Below are 19,207 nucleotides of genomic sequence, written 5' to 3'. Positions count from 1 at the left end.
TACCTGGAGGAACGAGATTGCGAAGTGCGCCGCTAATATAGCTTTTCCATACAACACAGTGATGGAAAGAGTCAAATCCGAGCCATAGATAGGGCATTGCTGATGCACGGACTAATTGACGAATAGATTCACAGTATTTTTCAGCGGAGTGCCCTATAGAACTTAACACAGACTGCACGTGGTTATATGAAAACCAATATACGATGCATGCTCGGCAGGAAGTGGCCAAGAAGAGCACACGAATTTAATACCTTGAGTTTTGCTTGATCAGAGGTATGCTGGTCTAAGGTACGACACGGCTTCAACAGACACTAATGGAGACGAAAATACAAATTGAAGGGCTTCTGAGCCATCCGTTCTTTGCGTTATATACTGCAGGGGCCATGGAGAGTGGTCAGTTCTGGTAGATACTAAACTCAGGCGATGAATTACAAGCCGCATTCAGCCTTTCGTGGGGTTTCATAGATGCCGTGACCAGAGCGGATCGATTGTTAGACCGATTATAGGTCAACCCACATTGTATTAGAACCGCGTATGTAGCCCAGTTGTAAAAGGTCCTGAAGGAAAGGCATGGCAAACAGAGGCGAATCTGAAAAGGCTGAAGACTTCGGCGACTCCGTATTAAACAACTGATACGGAACGGCTTGATATATATGTACTACGTAACACGGGAGTGGCAATGTAAAAGACGGCTTGATAAGTCTGATCAACTCTTGCACAGGTCATTAGAAAGTAGACACATATGAGGCAGGAAGACACACGTGCTAGGAACCAGATTGTAATATTTTTAACAAAAGGATTAAAGAGCTGGTTTCGGCGAAGTGACTGTAAGCTTATATCAAATATATCGAATGCTAGTTGGACAAGAAATGCCAGAGTATTCTCTGAATACCTACTGGTACGAGTTTGAGTGGACCAAAACCTGTGGAAAATATAGGACGAACGATAATGTACTTTAGTAGTCTTGTCCGCGCGAAATGCGGGACTACATAGTATCTGGTACATTTTAAAAGATGTAATTATATTGGGCAAATTGGTATTGTAGGTATAAGTCAGTTTCCAAGGCGGTTCAGAAGCACATTTGTTCAGAATACTCACGCATTTACAATTGCATTTCTAAATATATATTTACTTTCCTTGCACTTTAATATTTACATTTAATACCGTGTGTTCATTAAAATTGAGAGGTCTTTTATTTCTCTTTTTAATGTGTATATTTCCGCTGGTCCCAACTTAAATGACTTTTAGTATCTTCCTGGAGAGCGATTCCTTGGCCAGTTGAATCAACATTAATGAGGTATCTCAACCTATTTTGAAGTCAGAAGTTAGACACCTCAGCTGCAACCAGGGGGGTGTCAGTCATCTGAAGTAGCATATCTACATATGGCAGAAGGCATGTGTGAGTATCTTGTACAGATCATCATAAAGTGTGTGTGTCTCAAAATTGACAAGAAAAGATGGCAGACATTTTAGACGTACGACATGCTGCTTTCTCATTCGTTTATGAACCAAACTTTCATATAAGTTACACAGTAGATTACAACTCGGATAACATGGCAATATGCCAATTTGATTGCGAAGATAAAACAATTCTATCTAATCTATAACACAAATCCTTATTCACACTATTAAAGGCGTTCTGATTCCAATCATACTCATTTCAAAGGGCTGGTCTCGATAATGCACAATCATTATATACCTTTATTCCAGGGAATCGCTTGATATGCATGTACCGTAGTATTTTTCGAGAATCTTGGGAAGCATAACTACTCTCTGTCGGCGGGAATTATTTGCACACATGATACAAGTAGATATACAGGACGAAATGCAATTTATACATCACCTTATCATTAAAGACTGTTTCTGGAATAACATACCAAGCGGTCATTACCTAAGCGGCAGGGATACATTGGTATCCTAAGGCATTGGTGTAAAATCATGGAGCCAAGCATAGCATCGGTGAGGCTGGTTGAACTGCTCCATACAGCCTACCTACACTATAACCGAAAGATGGCGGAGATATGCTGCTTCGCACAAATGCTGACGTATATATGCATCACGTATACCGGCAAGTACATCTGGAGATATTTCCCACACGAGGAGGCCCCTTGGGTTGTATATGATGATGTAGCCGCATACGTGTATCCCTGAAGAGGCTGTTGTTAAAATTGAATCTGTTCTAGCTGCTCGTTGCACAGACACCGGACTTGCCAAGTGCTCCTCGGACATTCTAAGTGATCGCCTTCCAGTTGAAGGTATTGGCCCGCCGGTCCAACTCAGAGTTACTTCATTTGTTTAATGAATGCTTTTCCCATCGGCAGCAATGTAATCACACTCAAATTTATTGCTCATAACGAGCCACATATCTGATATGTAAATGCCACTGTACATGACAAAAGAGTTCTAAAAAAATTTAAATACAATACATAGAAATCTCCAAAAGCGTCGATTATGAAATACTAAAAGTACATTCAATCCTAGCCGCAACAACTATTACTACAGACTATCACTCGCTGCCAAGCTCTCAAGTAATTATCAGTTGGCGGAGCACCGTGCTACGTGACTCGACTTGGACATCTCACCCACAGTCGAGTCGTACATTACAGAGCAGTGATGATGACTCTAAACAAACTGTGTGGCTACCTTTTAACCATAGCAATTCAGGATCAATACCTCGCCTGCACTTACATGCAACCAAAATCGGCGATTTCGGCAAATCAATTGCCAAAAAAAACTAAAGAAACCAATAAATACATGGCGTATACAACGATCGAAGCTCCCACTGAGCAGTCGATATTCAGGCTGGCTCTCAAATAATGTGCGATTATCTTCAAAATTACTGTATCTGAATATATACAAATCACATAGCTATGTATTTGTAGTCTCTAGACAGTCACCAAGCGACGTGCGAGGTAAGCACTGAGCGTCACGGTAATGAATTTTGCTCGAACACACTATCGCTATCCACCGATGGCGAGGTAGAAATGTGATCTATTTAACAAGAAAACGAGTTTACTGACTCAGGCAACAATGCTCGTTTATAGGCAGTTTAATCCAGGCGTATCTTGTAGTTGATTCATAGTAAGGGCTGCACCGAATCGGATGTGCCGCACAGAAAGCCAATCAGGCTGCGTCATCTGAAGAAGAAGTACGGGAACATGAAGCACAGCAAAAAGAATCCCACAGTACGGATCACACTCGGCAGTGTGTCCATCTCTTCAGCCAGATCAAAAGCTGCGAGGAAACCTGCAAAAGCCGTTTATGATTTGTATGAGCTAGAGGCTGCTTTGGAAGACCAGCAAGGATTCCTTTGAGGTTCCAATTCACCATACAAATGATAAACGTTTACGGAGAGCAGCCCAACACTGACGTACGTAGCCAGCTGAAACGCTCGTTTAAAAATACCGAACATACACAAAATTAACGTTATACAAGATTCACGTACCTGCCACTCGAGGATCTATTGCTGTGTATTCCGGCACTTCCACAGACCATCCCGAGAAGTGGCGCTTGAATACATCTGTGGTATAGCTCTCTTCAATTGTGGCCATCTACGGGTCATAGGTTCAGTTGGGGAACAAATATAGCCTTTAGAATCTCGAACAATAAGCCTACTCACCCTTTTAGAAATGAAATAATTCAAAAGGAGTCATGCCAGAGTAAGGATAAATGCTGACTGGTTGCTGTACAAATATATTCGCTGATACCACTGACCTTATCACCAGAGTCTTTATCTACAAATATACACGCTGATACTACTGACCTTATCACCAGAGTCTTTATCTACAAATATACACGCTGATACTACTGACCTTATCACCAGAGTCTTTATCTACAAATATATTCGCTTATACTACTGACCTTGTCGCCAGTCTTTATCTACAAATATATTCGCTGATACTACTGACCTTATCACCAGAGTCTTTATCCACGACCAGCCATTTCCTCGGGGGTATCGTATTAGTCATACGAGACTTAAAGTGTCGGTCACTGCCCGGTACTGTAGGAGATTGGGATATTATTACAACTGTATGTTTAAACGCTCCACTAGAGTTAGAGTGCGAGTGTGATATAGGAAGTGGTTATTATAGCAGATTCCACAACGGATTAAGATCACGAACATGAGGTGGCTGCCTGATGGGGAGCCCCAGAGGATGTCAGAGTGCCAGAAGCGATCATACAACTATAAATACGCCCGTAGGTCATGTGGTTGAGGAAAACGTCAAATGGTAAAGTGTGCAGAATACACAAGGAGATGATTATCTCACAAAGAAGAGATAATTTGAACTCATATGCGATATAGCTTCGGAAACTTTATATCGGTATAGTTTCAGGTTATGTATGAAGGACATGCAGTCGCCGTCCTGTTTTATTTTCAGTTGTACGTTTTGGCGTCAATTTTGGCGTAACTAATTGTATCGCGTTAGCATTTTAATTATGTATATGCAGTGGCTATCCTTTCATGCTGGACTGACTATGCACACATTGTGCAGTAGGCCACAGGAGTGATTTCAATTCGCCGAAATCAACATAGGCACGGAACATGCTCAACGCTGAGTTTGTTCCAAAAAAAAATCCAAAAAAAACCAGTATAATACCCACCGCTGTTCAGTAATAATCACAAATTGTGCGCCAATACTTCAAGCTCAACTTTTACACTCCCATAGCTCTTCTATATACACGTACGTACATGCAATCATTAAGTACATATCCACACCCAGACTCAAATGGCTCACCCCGACTTTCCTATAGCTCTTCTGTATACACGTACGTACATGCAGTCATTAAGTACATATCCACACCCAGACTCAAATGGCTCACCCCGACCTGCCTTGGAATTCGATGCCAGGCTGTTCCGCCCTGACGGCTAGCGTCAGGAAAGGCTCCTCTGAGCCGTGCATGATCAGATTGCCATCGGCCGTACGAAGCCAGCAATACCGCGTCCCGTAGAAGGTATTGGGGATAAACCACAAATACTTTAGCAGACTAAAGTGCAGCTGTGGGATGGGGGGTATTGTGTGATGGGGGTTGGCATGACAACAGTGATAGACGCGCGCCGGTAAATAGATGCATCTATGTAACACAAGACTTCCAGTATGACTATTAGATGCTGAGTAAATTCTCGGAGCAGGGCACCCGTGAGTGTGACTCGGTGTGTGCAAAGTTACGTTTTCGAAAACTCATTGCTTTTGGACTGATGAATAGTCAAACGTATTACTACAAACATTAGAAACGGGCTACAGACTTCATTGATCAGATACAGGCGTCACATAGTCTAAACAAAGCCCAGCCTAAGAAGTCCAGGAACGAGAAAGTCGGCTGCAGTCGAAATTACTGTTTGCCCGGTTAAACAGAAGTTAACAAACAAATGAACTAAAATAAAACGCATCGGGATTATAAAGGTAAAGACTGACCTGCCCTACAAAGTGACCATGTTTGTCCCAGAAAACAATCTCATCCCAGAAGGCTCGGACCCAGGGGTAGCTCTGCAGAATATGATCAAGAGCGATATCAAATCTTAGACAAGGTAGCAACGAATATACAACAATGACTGATTGTGTAGCAAATGTCACACCATCTCAATCGCACAACAGAGTCTAGCAGTACAATAAACGTAAGACCAACGTACCGGCCAAATACCGCAGAGAAAGAGTACGTCTGAGCGCCCCATATTCTGACTACAATTGAGCTTTGGTAGTCATCCGGCGCTGTTTAAAGTACAATCCGTGTACTAACTGCATCCGTACATGGGAACTTAACGAGCAGCATGACCAACATGTCGCAATTAGATCAAACGTATAAGCAAATAGTAGACAATAGCAGCCTAACCCACAGATAACCACGCCACGAGCAACATCTACATACATCTCACGCCACCAACTCGCTTTCCAGCCAATTTATGCTCACGGGTCCAGAGGCAATTCTATTGAAGTAGTGCCTCTACATAGCACAGTTTCTGGTAAGAACTACCTAGCAATTCAAATGTACCTGTCGGAATTCTCCCAAGTAAGTGTCGCCCGCGTAGACGTCGAAGGACACCGCCATATCAAACATGGTCCTCTCATATGGCTTAGTTTTGATCTACAACAGCAAAGCAAATGCATGTGAGTGTGAAATGCAAGTTTGTCGATAAATGTGAATAGCAATATTTCTGGTGGAATTTAAATATAAAACCACGACAGCTCTTAAAGGCCCTGCCACATAGGAACAACAAACTGCGGGCGTAGATGTACAGCACATTGCAAATGAGAGTTCAGGTAAATGCATACACTCTCAATAGGGAATGTACAACGCTCATCTGTTAATAATGCATTTACTCTCAATAGGGAATGTGCAACGCTCATCGCAGATAAATGCATACATAATCAATAGGGAATGTACAACACTCATCTGCAGATAACCGCATATACTCTCAATAGAGAATGTGCAACGCTCATCGCAGATAAATGCATACATAATCAATAGGGAATGCACAACACTCATCTGCAAATAACTGCATACACTCTCAATAGGGTATGTGCAACGCTCATCTGCAGATAACTGCATACATAATCAAATGGGAACGCAACACTGTACGTGGCACCGAGTACCGTGTTCCTACTCATTCACCACGACCTATGGAATACACTTCCAAAAATAACCTCTCGCACACTCACCTTATACAAACTGGGAAAGGCGCCCCGCCCTGGTAGTAGCTTCACATCGTCGGAAGGTTTGGTCCCAATTGTAGTACGCGCGGACATCAGCCTTTCCGATGTGAGAATCCTGTGCAAAGTAGCATAATCATCCCCAACGTCCTTCGCTGGCAGAACCTCTACCGCCGCTGCGTGTATCGCCTCCTGCACAAAAAGAAGTGTTTTGTTTTATTGCTGGAATATGAGTTGAGTGCTGCTAATAAAACACAAATAGTGCATTGCTGATAGGATAGAAGTAGCGTGTTGTTTTATGCATGTAATAGAAGTAGATTATTTGTATCTAAACAGAAATCGAGCATTGTTAACAAGATACAAGTAGTGAACAGTCAGGCAGGTATGACGTGGAGTACATCGAGTTTAAAACTAATGATGACACGAATATTCGCTCTTCTACACGAATTCTTAAGTAGAGGCAGATCACACCGCGACTTAAGTACACAAATATTAGTGATAGGTGTGCGGACTCAAATGTGAACGAAAACAGCTGCATCATACCAAGCCATATGAAAGCACTACGATGCACGATATATGGTATAGGGTGCGTTAAACTACAAGGAAAACGAGAGTTGCCAGACACTTCGAAGCATGCACGCGATGTTTCTACGGTTCACACACACACTCTCTCTCTCACTTGTACGTCAATCGCACATACCTTGAGCTGCGCTAAGTCGAGGGACAGAGCATCAATGCGATGTACCAGCTCTTGTATGCTTTGAGGTTTCAAGTCCTCATCATTGGCGACTGCATCTACACCACCACTGCAGCTCTGCTGTGGGATACAAATACATAGACGATGGCAGCCAAATTAGTGGATAAGAATATCGATGATCAATATCTCACGTTTCAGTATATGAATATCAACCATTGTCACTACAAAGATTTATGTATGTGTATACTTACATCTCGGCACCAAAACAAAGGTCAACCCCTTTTAGCGAATCATACATACTCACACATATACACACATATACAAACACACACGCACACACGCACACACACACACACACCTATAAATATCTATATATTTATATATAATATATATATACATATATATAAGTATAATATATATATATATATATACATATATATATATATTATATATATATATATATATATATAATTCTTCGAAAAGAATATATACTAGAGACATGTTGCCTTGAACGGACCATATTGATATGTCTGTAACGGACAGAAGTTCCTCTATCGAAAACAATTTCTCATAGAGCAGTCTCTTCATTGTTACACTTACCTGTACTGAGTTGTCCAATCCTTGAGCAGAAGCGAGGTGTATTATAACCAGGCAAAAAAAAATGAACAATGCCTGCACTCCGCCTTTCAAGCGCATTCGAGCTATTTGACAGCAATGTAAGCCACTTACACGAGTTTACACAAGTATATGGATTTGTGCTCTAAACAGTATTGAGATTTTGTTGTGTAGTCTGGTACCACATCAACACAAGTCTACGTGATACATATTCATTTTTTATAGACAATGTTCAATTTTCATACGGCATATGACAATATTTACTATTTGCTTTACAATATCATATTACCAAAAATCTATTGTGAAGCCCCATAGGCCATTTTAATATCACTGTGGCTGTGTACGTCATTTTGTTAAAATGATACTAAATAAAAAAGACCATAGAAGAAGGCTATGATAAATATGTGATTACAATCAAAATACATACACCTAAAATATTAGTCATGTCACTCATCTTGATCTATTTGTTTTTTATATAAAAACAAAATACAGACAGTACATACAGTCATAGCCTTCTATTTAATCTACGTACATAAATACACTGTATTTATACTTGTTCAAACACGGCCACTTGTTTTATTTCTTCTCTAGTCGTATGTATATAGTAGTAGAGGGTCATGATATTTTCAGCTGTACTTTGTTTAAATTTTAAAGAAGGCTTTGTATATTTAAGATTTTACGTAGTATTTAAAGTAATATATAATAGAGAGAGAGAGGACCAACTTACCAAGTGCCAACCGAAGAATAATTCAGCTATGAATATATACTATATAGGTGTAAATGTGAATACTTGCATGACTTTTACTTGCTCGTTAAGGTAACTCTAGCTAGGCATGAAGAGCTGTAATGTTTATTTATTATATTTACGTTATATTCGTAGATCTGTTCTGAAAATTTAAAATATACTTGTGTTTTGATACAATAGTACTCTATAGAGTTGAATCGCTGAATAGGAACGCAGACTTTACACTAATCAGCGACACTTACAAACCTATCTCTTTGTCTTCGCGCCTTCATCTGCCCCCTGCTCGACTTAACTTGTGACTATATCACTTCTAACTTCTGCTAACCCATGGTCCATTTCTCCTTCCGTTCAGCGATAACCAATCGCATGCATGCGTGTATATTGTACATGTACTCTACCTATAAGTCAACGCCCATTCGTTATTAAGCATTCTAGTGAAGTTGTCACACCTACCTAAAGGTGGTCCTATATCATAGTTTTCCCATAAAGACCCATTATAAATGGTTTCCAAATACCACTTCTCCTTTTCCGGTGCCAAGAATTCGGTGTTACCCATTCCGTCGACCGAATCTTTCCAGCTAACCTTTGGGTGTGCCAGATGGTAGAGATACGGATTGCAGTAGCGTTTCATTCTAGCAGGATTTTTGGCGAATCGTAGATCTTTCTGCATACCCAGGTCTTCGCCTCCCCAGGACTTGCTACTAGACCCACAAATGGTCATATTTGTAGCCTTTCTTAACTTATCTGCGTATATACTCCACATGCCTTTCCCACTATGACGCCACCAGCCAGCGGTCTTATTGTTTCGGATGCTGTAGTCAGTCAGTGACCAACACACGGGAACAGTACCCATATCAGGCTGTGTATTCAGAATCAGGTCGTCAAGGAAACCGGGCCATACCATCATATCCGTATCCATAACATACAGAATACTTTGTTCTTCTGGTGTGACGAGTATCGAATTCGGCTTAAAAAGGCGCTCAATGCCCCCTCCTCTCGAGAAATTACCATTCAAAGAAGCAATGTGATGACTTCCCTTCCAATACTCCATCGCTTCTAAGGAGGTCAAGCCGCTCACTTCGTCATCGTAATCACCTATCCCAAAGCATACACATTTGGCGTTAGTGGTCTTCGCTTGTGCAGCATCTATATCCATTGCCAACACCAAGCGCTGCAGACCCTTGCCCCGGTTGCGATACGGGACAAGAAAGTACAAGTATGGTGGTCCGTAGGTACACTCATCGAAGTTACACCCATTTAACTTGGAACTCATACCGGAGGGCCAACTTACAAAGGTGGTGAGGCCTCCACCTAAACTAGACGCCCATTCGGGTATATCAGGCATACTTATATTTACATTCGGTATACCCAATTCACTAAACCAGTCGTGTAGGGCTGTCCCATTCACTTTACCACTCAGACCTAAGCTCTCGAGGTCGAAAGAGTACATAGATTCTTTGTGCATGGTGATGGCTGTCAACATGATGAGGAAAGTCGAGGCAACAAACGTACACACCAGTAGTGGCACTTTTGAGTCACACATAGTCACCGTTTTTATATCACACTAAAAATGTACTCAATCAGGGTGTGTATCGCTCTGAAAGTAGTACCGCTGTTTTGTTATTTATCTTAGGACATGACACGCCAGGGCAGTCATATATGAAATACATCTATTTTGAGTTATGCGCTTGTGTGTACGTTTACACTCGGCTGATGTGTAAATAAAAAAAGGTAAATAAATATAACACTGCGTTAGACTTTATTAGATTTATTCTTTTTGAAATTTGAAGAGAGCGAATGCAAGGGAGGCCAAAACATTGGACGTCGGCAGCCCGGTACTCGGCGGGGTAACCCTTGGCCAGGGGCGATTACTGCCATACATATTTACATGTCTATTTTTTTCATGTTTTTTTTTTAACTTCTTGAAGTATAAAGCCCAAGAATCACACGCCATTACGATAATATTGTTTTGAAACGATTTATCAACCGTTTTTAAACGGTTTTATTGATCGTCTCATAATTTCTTACATAGTATTGTTACAGGCGCAAACCGCAAAGCCGCAAACCACTGGTTTTTATATATATAAACAAATACATAAATAGTCTGTCACGGACTCACAGACTCAACAAATACATAAATAGTCTGTCACAGACTCAGAGCTGTTTCACACGGACAACAGTTGAACAGCCGGACAGACTTCTAAAACCACGGACCAATGGGTTAAAATAACAACCAATTGGATTACGTTTAAATATTGATCAGTGAGAAAATCAAAAATTTGCCGGGGAGTAAACATTACAGTTTGCCATAATAAATAACGCCTTAACGACGGCCAAATTCGAACTGAACACGTAATACATATTTACATACTATTTAATTCTTGTTGTAAAGTGCAACCATTTAAACATTTACCAGAGAGAGAGAGAGAGAGAGAAGTGAAATGAGAGAAGTAAACTAAATAATATGTTTGACAGATAAAGCTTGTTGGAAGTATCGTGTTGATTTACGTACAAGAAGTGCAAAACGTATTCACTGGGCTGGAGGGTAACTATAGCTAATTATGATGCCGTCTCTCATGCGATGGGGAGGGGGACGGATAGCCAAAGTAGTTCCTGTGCTTGCACTGATCGCTCTGTTGTGCGTGGTTCTGTACAACCATGAGAGCTCGCACGCCGATGTGCGTCAAACCGCCGACTGGGTTAACAGTGTAGTTCAGAAAGCTTACAACAATATACACAATTCTAATGCAGACACGTCGTCAAATGCTGAAGATAGCATTTCCAACGCAGAAACATCGTCAAATGTTGAAGATATCACACAAGACGCTGATATAAATGTCAACAATGGTATCCCGAATTTTAACTACATACCCACATACGACGCGAATAGGCCACCAGTAAAGTGTCAGGCGCGGGGAGATGATTCCAGTGCGTGTGTATATCAGACCTTGTGTTTTGACGGTGGTACGTATTTTGCCGTCGTTGCCAATTCCGATGATGGAATAGAAAACAACTTGCGAGGGTATCCAAAATTTCACATGGGGCAGGGAAGTGATTGTACATGGTCAAGGCATGAGCAAGAGGATACGCGCCTGGACAATATGATGGGTATAGATAAGAAGATGGTACCCTTAGGCCACAATATGCTCATCGAAAGTAGGAGTGTTGATTTTCTGAGAAGACAAGTGGAGAACAAAGATACTTCAGTAGGATGGTGTGTACATACTTGCTCGTACTAGGCGCTAGTTGCATCTGGTTATGTTGAACTCTATATCCAGGGCAGAGTGGGTGTCTTTATGTGTGTGTGTCTGAATGCACTCAAATTGTGCAAGTATTGCGTACCAATGGGTACACATGCGATTTGGTTCGAAATTTTTGATGTGCGATCGCTCGCACTGTAGCACGAATATAGTATAGAAAGGCGGTGTACAACTTAGAAAAAAATCTGATTCGAAAGCCCATGCTATCTGCAAAACATAGCTTCATTTCTATTAGTAGAGATTGACCTATTTGTCCAGGTTTATTTCCGTGTATCATGTATATCTGAAAGTCAATCTCTCATTGTTTTTGTTACCACACGGCGTGGCAAGGAATTGCTAATCACATATCGATATAGAACACAAAAGCAATTGCACTCAGATATATTGAAAATACACGTTCCCCACTCGTCACATCGTACATTTGAGGTTGCTCTCTGTTTTGGCTGTCCAGCCGGGTCTATTGTCTGGACCTCTACTGTACTGGCTGCTCTACTGCATATTCACTGTCCGCGTGCATGGCCTGCTACTCGGATGGGATTTGCGACGCATATGCTTAAATATATATCTACTCCTATTGGTACTTTGTCTGGTTTTCGTACCCGAGTTTGTTCCCAGTAATGCATACCGTTTCCAAGCTATCTAGCGTATTCCCAACACGGCTAGGACATTTATCCTAGTCCCGTTTCTGCACATTCTCACCAGACATGTAGTCTAGTACCTTTTGTGCACGTTCTCACCATGTGTCCCTGTGATACTGTGTATTTCAGGTTGCCCGACAACTCGCTGTTTCTACAGCCATCGGTTGACAACGCGTTCCTGTCGCTAATCAGTGTGCTCCCCTGGTGGAATTTATTGAGTGATCTGAAGAACGGCATACCTGCGATGTCTCTCAGCGGAAGTGTATTTGTGGAGACTAATCGGATCTGCGAGTCTAATTACTTCAATTTCTGGAAAGAAACCATCGCCGAGATTGGGAAAAGTTATTTCTACAACCACAATGTGAACGCGGTCAAAGAGGGTCTGGGTATCAAATCCGCTACTTCTGATGTTGCAAATGGTACCGAGACAAACTCAACGCTCAAAACAGCCGACGGAAAGGACAATGTTATTGAAAATGAAAGGTTCGATGGCTACCTACTTGATCGAGATTCGATATGGGACCACCCCCAGCCAACCAAGGACACGAGCTCGTGCCGTTTCAAGCGCGATCTACACTTCAAGAAGATTATCTGTTCTCGGAATGGCGTGGCTTTGGGAAAGTCCTACACACCGGTGACGGGGAGCATTTCAAAGCAGAGACTCCGATACGAGGTGTATACGATGCACAAGGAGAAGGTCACAAATATGCAAGCGGCGGTATGTATGTGTAGAGAGAGTGTATTTGTGAGCTCAATGAGTATGCAAGCAAAATATGTATGTGGCAGATATGCTGTTAGTATGGTACATAGCTTGAGTTGTAAATTTTGAGAAAGGATGTGAAGCTCAATATCCTCCCCATGTAGGTGTCGTGGGGAGTAGACTTGCTTTGTGGTGTACATTGATGCAATTTGTATTTTTGCCCTTTCAGATTCATTGACATACTGTTATAGCATAAGATCTTTATAGAATATACATATATGCATTCACATATTTAGAAGTACATTCATACATCTTGTCTATTTTTTAACGGCCATATTGCGCATCGACGTATCTGACAAGGCTAGGCCGAGTCGTGGGCTGCATTGCTGTGCCTAAGCTACATCAACACTTGTAGACTGATCAAATATCAACCAATCAATCAATCTTCTTCAGATCAAAGGCACTGTGCACGTGCTTGTATACGATCGCCTCGTCAAACACGGCCGCAACTGGTACGATCCCAAAGACTTCGTGGAACAGATCAAGAAGAGCGCAGATGATATAGACACCGACGTTGAAGTGGAGTTTGTGCCGCTCCTAAGCGAGCTATCTGTGTATGAGCAATTCGAGAAGTTCAGCAGAGCCCACGTGGTGGTTGGCGTGCATGGGGCGGGACTCACGAACACGTACTTTATGAACACCAACTCGGCACTCATCGGTATGTGTATGGTGTGCACATTGAGACAACGGGCGGTACAAGCCTGCGTGCTGTGGAGGTTGCAAACATACAACGCATGGGCAACTACGGTATAGGCCTACATGGGTATAGTTTGCTCGTGTACTAGGTACATGACTATAGCGCCGAATGGAGATTTGTATTTTTGTGCCTACCTACATGCACCTAGTGTACAGTGCGTGTGCGCCTCATCTTTCACCAGCACCTATAATCGAAATGGCACATAAGATATCAAGAACCGAGTAGCACTAATATGTCTATCGCAGTGCTGCTCGGTTATAGATAAACTAGGTTTTCGGCTGATTCGTGCAAACTCCCACACTTCACTTGCTGTACAACCATAACGACAAGTTGACACGGAAAGCATTTGATCATTCCTGCGATCAAGTATGGGCGCCGTGGTACCTACACGTCTTTGTTGATTTTATTTTATTTTTTGTTCGCGTATTCATAAAATATTTGTACCAGTAAGTGTAAGTATACGCTCATGGGAAGTTGATTGTGCCCACGTCGATGCTCCTGTACATTTATTCACACGCTCTTCATGCATGTTACGTACAGTATATTGTTCCACAGCCCTTTTTCAGCCGTATTTTTTGGTATTTAACATATTTGTGTGGTATTGGGCTAGCGTGTATGTATGATATTTGGTATATATATTTATATGTGCGTGTGTGTGTATTATATGCATCTTTATTGCAAGACGTTATTACACACCCTTAAGCGTTCGACTCCAAGACCCCACATACATAACTTCTCTATCTCTAACACATTATCGAACTATTCATCTCTCACATATCGTACAGAGGTCATCCCTGTGGGTTGGAACTCGCGCTCGTTTCGTGAGCTGTACTCTTCAGGCGGTGGTTACTACCAGTCTCTCGATGCTGTACCGGGAGTCGAGCTTACGGATCAGTCCCTATACAAGGCATACCATCTTCCAGAGTGCCAGGTACGGGCATGTGGATGCTTATATTGTTTTGTTGGCGCGTATGGTGTAGTATCGAGGTAGTGTATCTCGATACACGTTTCAAATTTCGATTTTCTTTGTCACTTATGCAAGGCATGACCCGGACAATATGGCTGGTACGACTATAGAGTATTACGAGTGTAATAGTTTGTGGTTTGATATTGCGTATATTGTGGTTCTGGCCTGTATCGCTTTAAAGTGGCTATAGAACAAATCTCACCACCAGAGTGCCCGATGCTACTCTATGATCTTCCTTACATACTACTTTATGTTTTGCCTGTGTTGTTGTTTGTTGTTGCATACAACTACATGTGGAGTAGTATATTCCTTGTCGGGCCTACAGAACAGTCAATATGCAGACACCATCTTGGCTAGAGCGTCGAGGGCCAACGAATGATTCTGTACTTATCTGCCATGTCCAGTCATATCACCCATTTCTATGATTCCCGCCTTGATACTTTTATTCCGTGGGTGTGTATCACTTTAGCAATGTCCTCCGCCTGATCAATCTTTCGTATCTCATTGTATCGATCAATGGAGTGTAGGAGGATGAACAAAGCTGGCTGAAAAGTCATTACTACCAGCCGCACGGCAATTGCTATCAGATGTTCAAGTACCACCCCATCATTGTTGACCCGGTGGAGCTGAAGCAAACCCTGCAACGCGCGTATAGACATCTGAAGCTGGAGTGAAGCTGAGTCGCGGGAGTGAGCCACGCCATATGGCGGAGACAGGAGAGCGGGCAAGAGCTCTCTAGTACTTCTGCGGACATCTTAAAGAAGTTTGGTGACAGCAAATGCGGATGTGACCTAATTTCATGTACCAGGACTATGTAGGGCTGAAGGGCCCGTGTGAAGACAGCTACCGTCGAACGAAGCAATATAGTAGCACTAGTCACACAGATATGGCTTGGGGCTACTAGTATAGAGGAGCGGGATTAACCACCCCGTCGAGTCCATTATCCTGTGGCCGTAGGCATCTCTAACTATATACAATCAGTTGAATCGATGTGGCATTGCACCTGATGACACCTCAAGGCTAACGGAACCTGTCTTGCTTACGAGTCAAAAGACATACGTGTCAGGAAAGCACGTGACAGTCATTTCATTGTCAACCAGACTATGTACTCCCGAGGAGTAGCTGGAGATACGGCTGCATCGCGCTGTCAATCGTCTCATGCTTGTATCGAATGATAACTTACCGTTAGAGCGTATCACAGCTCAGCACGACGAATCACTTCAACGCGCCTTCTATTGAGAGAAAGAATAGAAACGAACTCGGCCCAACTTGATACCATGCTGTAATCTAGGATGGTAAAACCATAGCCTTCTATATAGACAAGGCTATGTTAAAACAAGATTGTGGTCTCAGAGATACGCAAAGGTAGAGTGAGAAATAAGACCGAAAATCAATTGACACCCACATGGCATTGAGCCGCCACAATAAGTAGCTGATGGACTTTTGCTGCAGAGATGCGGACTATCTGGCTTGAATATGACGTTTCACGGCAACATCATAATTTTAAGGCACTGATGTGACGCGAAACCAGTTGCTGCGGGGATGCAGTAAGCATGCTTACGAACAATATAAATTAGTAAAAGAAGAATGGTACACATATTATACCAGGCTGTTGAGGCTGCTGGGACTGTTGATACCACAAGTACTGTAATCATAAGTTTTGATTTGATGCGCCGGCGGCAGTCAGCTTGTTGTAGTCGTGTCGAACGGAAGGAAACTGACAACGTGCCTTTCTTAAGGTCATTCCGATATTTAGAGAATATTGTTTATGTGCCTGCGAGTGTTCTACACGATTATTAAAGCTGCGTGAACCTAACACCAGTAAGGTCATATTCACAAACTATGAACCCTGAATGTAATACCTCCTTCGATTTTTATTAAATTCCATCTCTGTATGATTTCTACCTTTGTATCTGATGTAAATATATATATATTCTCTGAGCGTTTTCTTCCTTTCTATTTGTTCTCGGAATGGTTTCACTCATTACTTGTTCTAATTCTTTCCCTACACTTAACACTGGCCCGAGGACTTAAGTGCTCGAAGGAGTGTAAAATATGATTCGTATTGTGGCTGATGAGAAGCTTCGTCCCTATTCCGTCCATCGATGCCAAGTGATCCTGATAGGCCCTCTTCACTGTCAACAATGATCCTCCCAGATGTGCTTGCACGACAAAAGCGGCTACCATGCATAACATAAAATACATTTGAAAACAATCTAATCCAGAAACTGGCCTGTTTTAAAATTCGTTTAAGTGGCTTTGTACAAGTCTTTAGCAGATAGAGCCAATAAAGTGCCCTCGGGATCTGCTGTCCGTCTGATCACAGCCAGCTTCACCGTATTCTCCGCACCAAAATACTCTGGTCCTGTGGCATTATCCGAATATTCGCGAACCAGATACCCTGGGTACCGCCACAGATCTCCTGAGACCCAATCAGGGACCAAGTCTTGCTCAGCCAATGTAACTCTGGCCTTGACATCCTCGTAATCCTGCCAGCTTTTAGCGGTAAGACCGTAGTGTGTCTGTATACGTTGACCCCTGATGACAGGTGATCGTTGATCCCATCGATCCACGCTGCCCATTTCCTTTCCGTCTCGGATATCCACGGCGCCTCCCATGCACTTCCACTGCAAGAAGTCTAGATTGCCATCCTCAAAATGGTTGAAGATTTTGACGTACGCCTGGCGGTCATTGATAACCTCGAACTGGAGATAACTATTCTTGTAGAACACAGTTTCTCTATCCAACTCGTCGGTCGCCATAAGCTCAAGTGCACTGTACGGCCCACCATTACTCGCCAGTCCAGTGAACTCATTGACGGCTCCTAGGTAGTCATATTCAACAAACATATCTTCCACCTCTGACTGATTATATATACCGTCAAAGCCTGCCTCCCAATCGGCTAGAAGCTCTTTCTTTGCGACTGTCGCAGAACCCAAGAATAGCCCGCGAATACGCCCGTACGGTACCCCACCTCCAATACCAAAGGTCCACTGAATGGTCAGCTCTGGCGGTGCGTCCTCTGGACCATACTGTTGGAACCAGTTACCCACCCGCACAACATTGTCAATGTCATATACACGTGTATCGATGTACACAAATCGGTCTGTGTCGAGCGTTGTCATCCTGAATGTGATCGATTCAATGAACCCAAACGACGAACTACACCCGCCTCTTAGAGCATAAAATAGATCCTTGTTAGCTGTCTCGCTGACAGTAATCAACTCACCTGTTGCGTTTACTAGATCTATAGAGGCTATCTGATCACCTATATATCCCACTTTGCGACCAAACATACCCCACCCTGCACACAGTGTGTGTCCCGACGCCCCTACAGTAGGACAAGTACCCGCGCCCACCACCTGAGTGTTCCCCGATCGCTCTGATTCTTCGATCAGAGCACCGTACACGCGTCCCAGCCTATTACCGGACTGCACAGTTACTTCATTGGATACTCTATTGAAGTCAATGGCATTATACGCATCGAGATTAAGCATGATTCCAGAGGTGTAGGAATAGCCCGCGAACGAATGACCGCCGTTTCGAACTACTACTTCCTCGCCAAGTTCTATGGCACACTTAACTCCTGCTTTGATGTCCTCTACGGACGTAACAATCACTACCAGCTCGGGTTTCTCGTCCTCAAAAGCAAGATTGGTGCCTATGTACGACTGGTAGAATGCATTGTCGGATTGGCCATATACAGTAGCGTCAGGCGAATACTTCGCTATGCACTCGGCTATCTCCGCAGCTGACCTGTGTGTGATCAGGGCCGATGAAGATTGTAGTATGTACGCTGTCAATGCCAAAAACAGCGATATTTGGAATGTCATGCTGTATATCTTGCTGCAATTTCTTTCTGTAGTCTGTATGTATATCTATAGTTGTGTATTCTGTGCAGATGGAATGGTACTCATATTCAAATACAGTGCACACTGTGTTAGTGTTTCTGATCTGAGAGCTCGAATTGAAAAGTAAACCTCTCAACCTTTTACAGGCTTTTTTAGTCTCAAAACCCTAAGCCGGGATGAAATCAGAAATATAGCACACTTTTATTTTACTTTCCTATTCTGTTCCTTTTTCAAGTTAAAATAAAACAAATATAGAAGGCTATATTTACTGCATGATTTTCAGACAATATTTAATATCAAATAATACAATGAACTAAACTTCAATAACTA

At 42.5% G+C, this 19,207-nt stretch overlaps 4 protein-coding genes across 4 annotated transcripts; 1 reads left to right on the top strand and 3 right to left on the bottom strand.

Moving 5' to 3' along the window:
* Window positions 1–3,020: 3,020 nt before the first annotated feature.
* SARC_10027 (hypothetical protein) lies at window positions 3,021–8,303 on the bottom strand. The gene is made up of 9 exons (XM_014295941.1): window positions 7,945–8,303; window positions 7,348–7,464; window positions 6,657–6,839; window positions 5,989–6,081; window positions 5,415–5,486; window positions 4,832–4,997; window positions 3,909–4,000; window positions 3,446–3,551; window positions 3,021–3,246 (listed from the first exon to the last, which is right to left on the bottom strand). The coding sequence occupies exons 1-9, from the start codon at window positions 8,038–8,040 to the stop codon at window positions 3,134–3,136; spliced, it is 1,038 nt and encodes a 345-aa protein (XP_014151416.1). The 5' UTR covers window positions 8,041–8,303; the 3' UTR covers window positions 3,021–3,133.
* Window positions 8,304–8,797: 494 nt separating this feature from the next.
* Window positions 8,798–10,402, bottom strand: SARC_10026 (hypothetical protein). Its single transcript, XM_014295940.1, has one exon. It carries the CDS (start codon window positions 10,245–10,247, stop codon window positions 9,099–9,101), a length of 1,149 nt encoding a protein of 382 aa, XP_014151415.1. The 5' UTR covers window positions 10,248–10,402; the 3' UTR covers window positions 8,798–9,098.
* Window positions 10,403–11,133: 731 nt separating this feature from the next.
* On the top strand, window positions 11,134–17,785 carry SARC_10025 (hypothetical protein). The gene is made up of 5 exons (XM_014295939.1): window positions 11,134–11,918; window positions 12,732–13,320; window positions 13,756–14,020; window positions 14,845–14,990; window positions 15,554–17,785. The coding sequence occupies exons 1-5, from the start codon at window positions 11,266–11,268 to the stop codon at window positions 15,698–15,700; spliced, it is 1,800 nt and encodes a 599-aa protein (XP_014151414.1). The 5' UTR covers window positions 11,134–11,265; the 3' UTR covers window positions 15,701–17,785.
* Window positions 16,889–18,978, bottom strand: SARC_10024 (hypothetical protein). The gene has a single exon (XM_014295938.1). The coding sequence runs from the start codon at window positions 18,857–18,859 to the stop codon at window positions 17,276–17,278; it is 1,584 nt and encodes a 527-aa protein (XP_014151413.1). The 5' UTR covers window positions 18,860–18,978; the 3' UTR covers window positions 16,889–17,275.
* Between the last annotated feature and the right edge of the window lie 229 nt (window positions 18,979–19,207).

This window comes from Sphaeroforma arctica (assembly GCF_001186125.1).
Source record: "Sphaeroforma arctica JP610 unplaced genomic scaffold supercont1.1114, whole genome shotgun sequence".
Classification (NCBI taxonomy): Eukaryota; class Ichthyosporea; order Ichthyophonida; genus Sphaeroforma; species Sphaeroforma arctica.
This window is presented reverse-complemented; position numbering and strand designations above follow the sequence as displayed.

Excerpts from the sequence above, each read along its gene's own strand:
- SARC_10027 (XM_014295941.1), bottom strand. The coding sequence starts at position 8,040 with ATGCGCTTGAAAGGCGGAGTGCAGGCATTGTTCATTTTTTTTTGCCTG. Across the intron at positions 6,082-6,656 it reads CCTTTCCCAGTTTGTATAAG|ATCAAAACTAAGCCATATGA; the intron begins GTGAGTGTGCGA and ends TTGCTGTTGTAG. Across the intron at positions 4,998-5,414 it reads ATGGTCACTTTGTAGGGCAG|CTGCACTTTAGTCTGCTAAA; the intron begins GTCAGTCTTTAC and ends CCCATCCCACAG.
- SARC_10026 (XM_014295940.1), bottom strand. The coding sequence starts at position 10,247 with ATGTGTGACTCAAAAGTGCCACTACTGGTGTGTACGTTTGTTGCCTCG.
- SARC_10025 (XM_014295939.1), top strand. The coding sequence starts at position 11,266 with ATGATGCCGTCTCTCATGCGATGGGGAGGGGGACGGATAGCCAAAGTA. Across the intron at positions 13,321-13,755 it reads TCACAAATATGCAAGCGGCG|ATCAAAGGCACTGTGCACGT; the intron begins GTATGTATGTGT and ends AATCTTCTTCAG. Across the intron at positions 14,991-15,553 it reads ACCATCTTCCAGAGTGCCAG|GAGGATGAACAAAGCTGGCT; the intron begins GTACGGGCATGT and ends AATGGAGTGTAG.
- SARC_10024 (XM_014295938.1), bottom strand. The coding sequence starts at position 18,859 with ATGACATTCCAAATATCGCTGTTTTTGGCATTGACAGCGTACATACTA.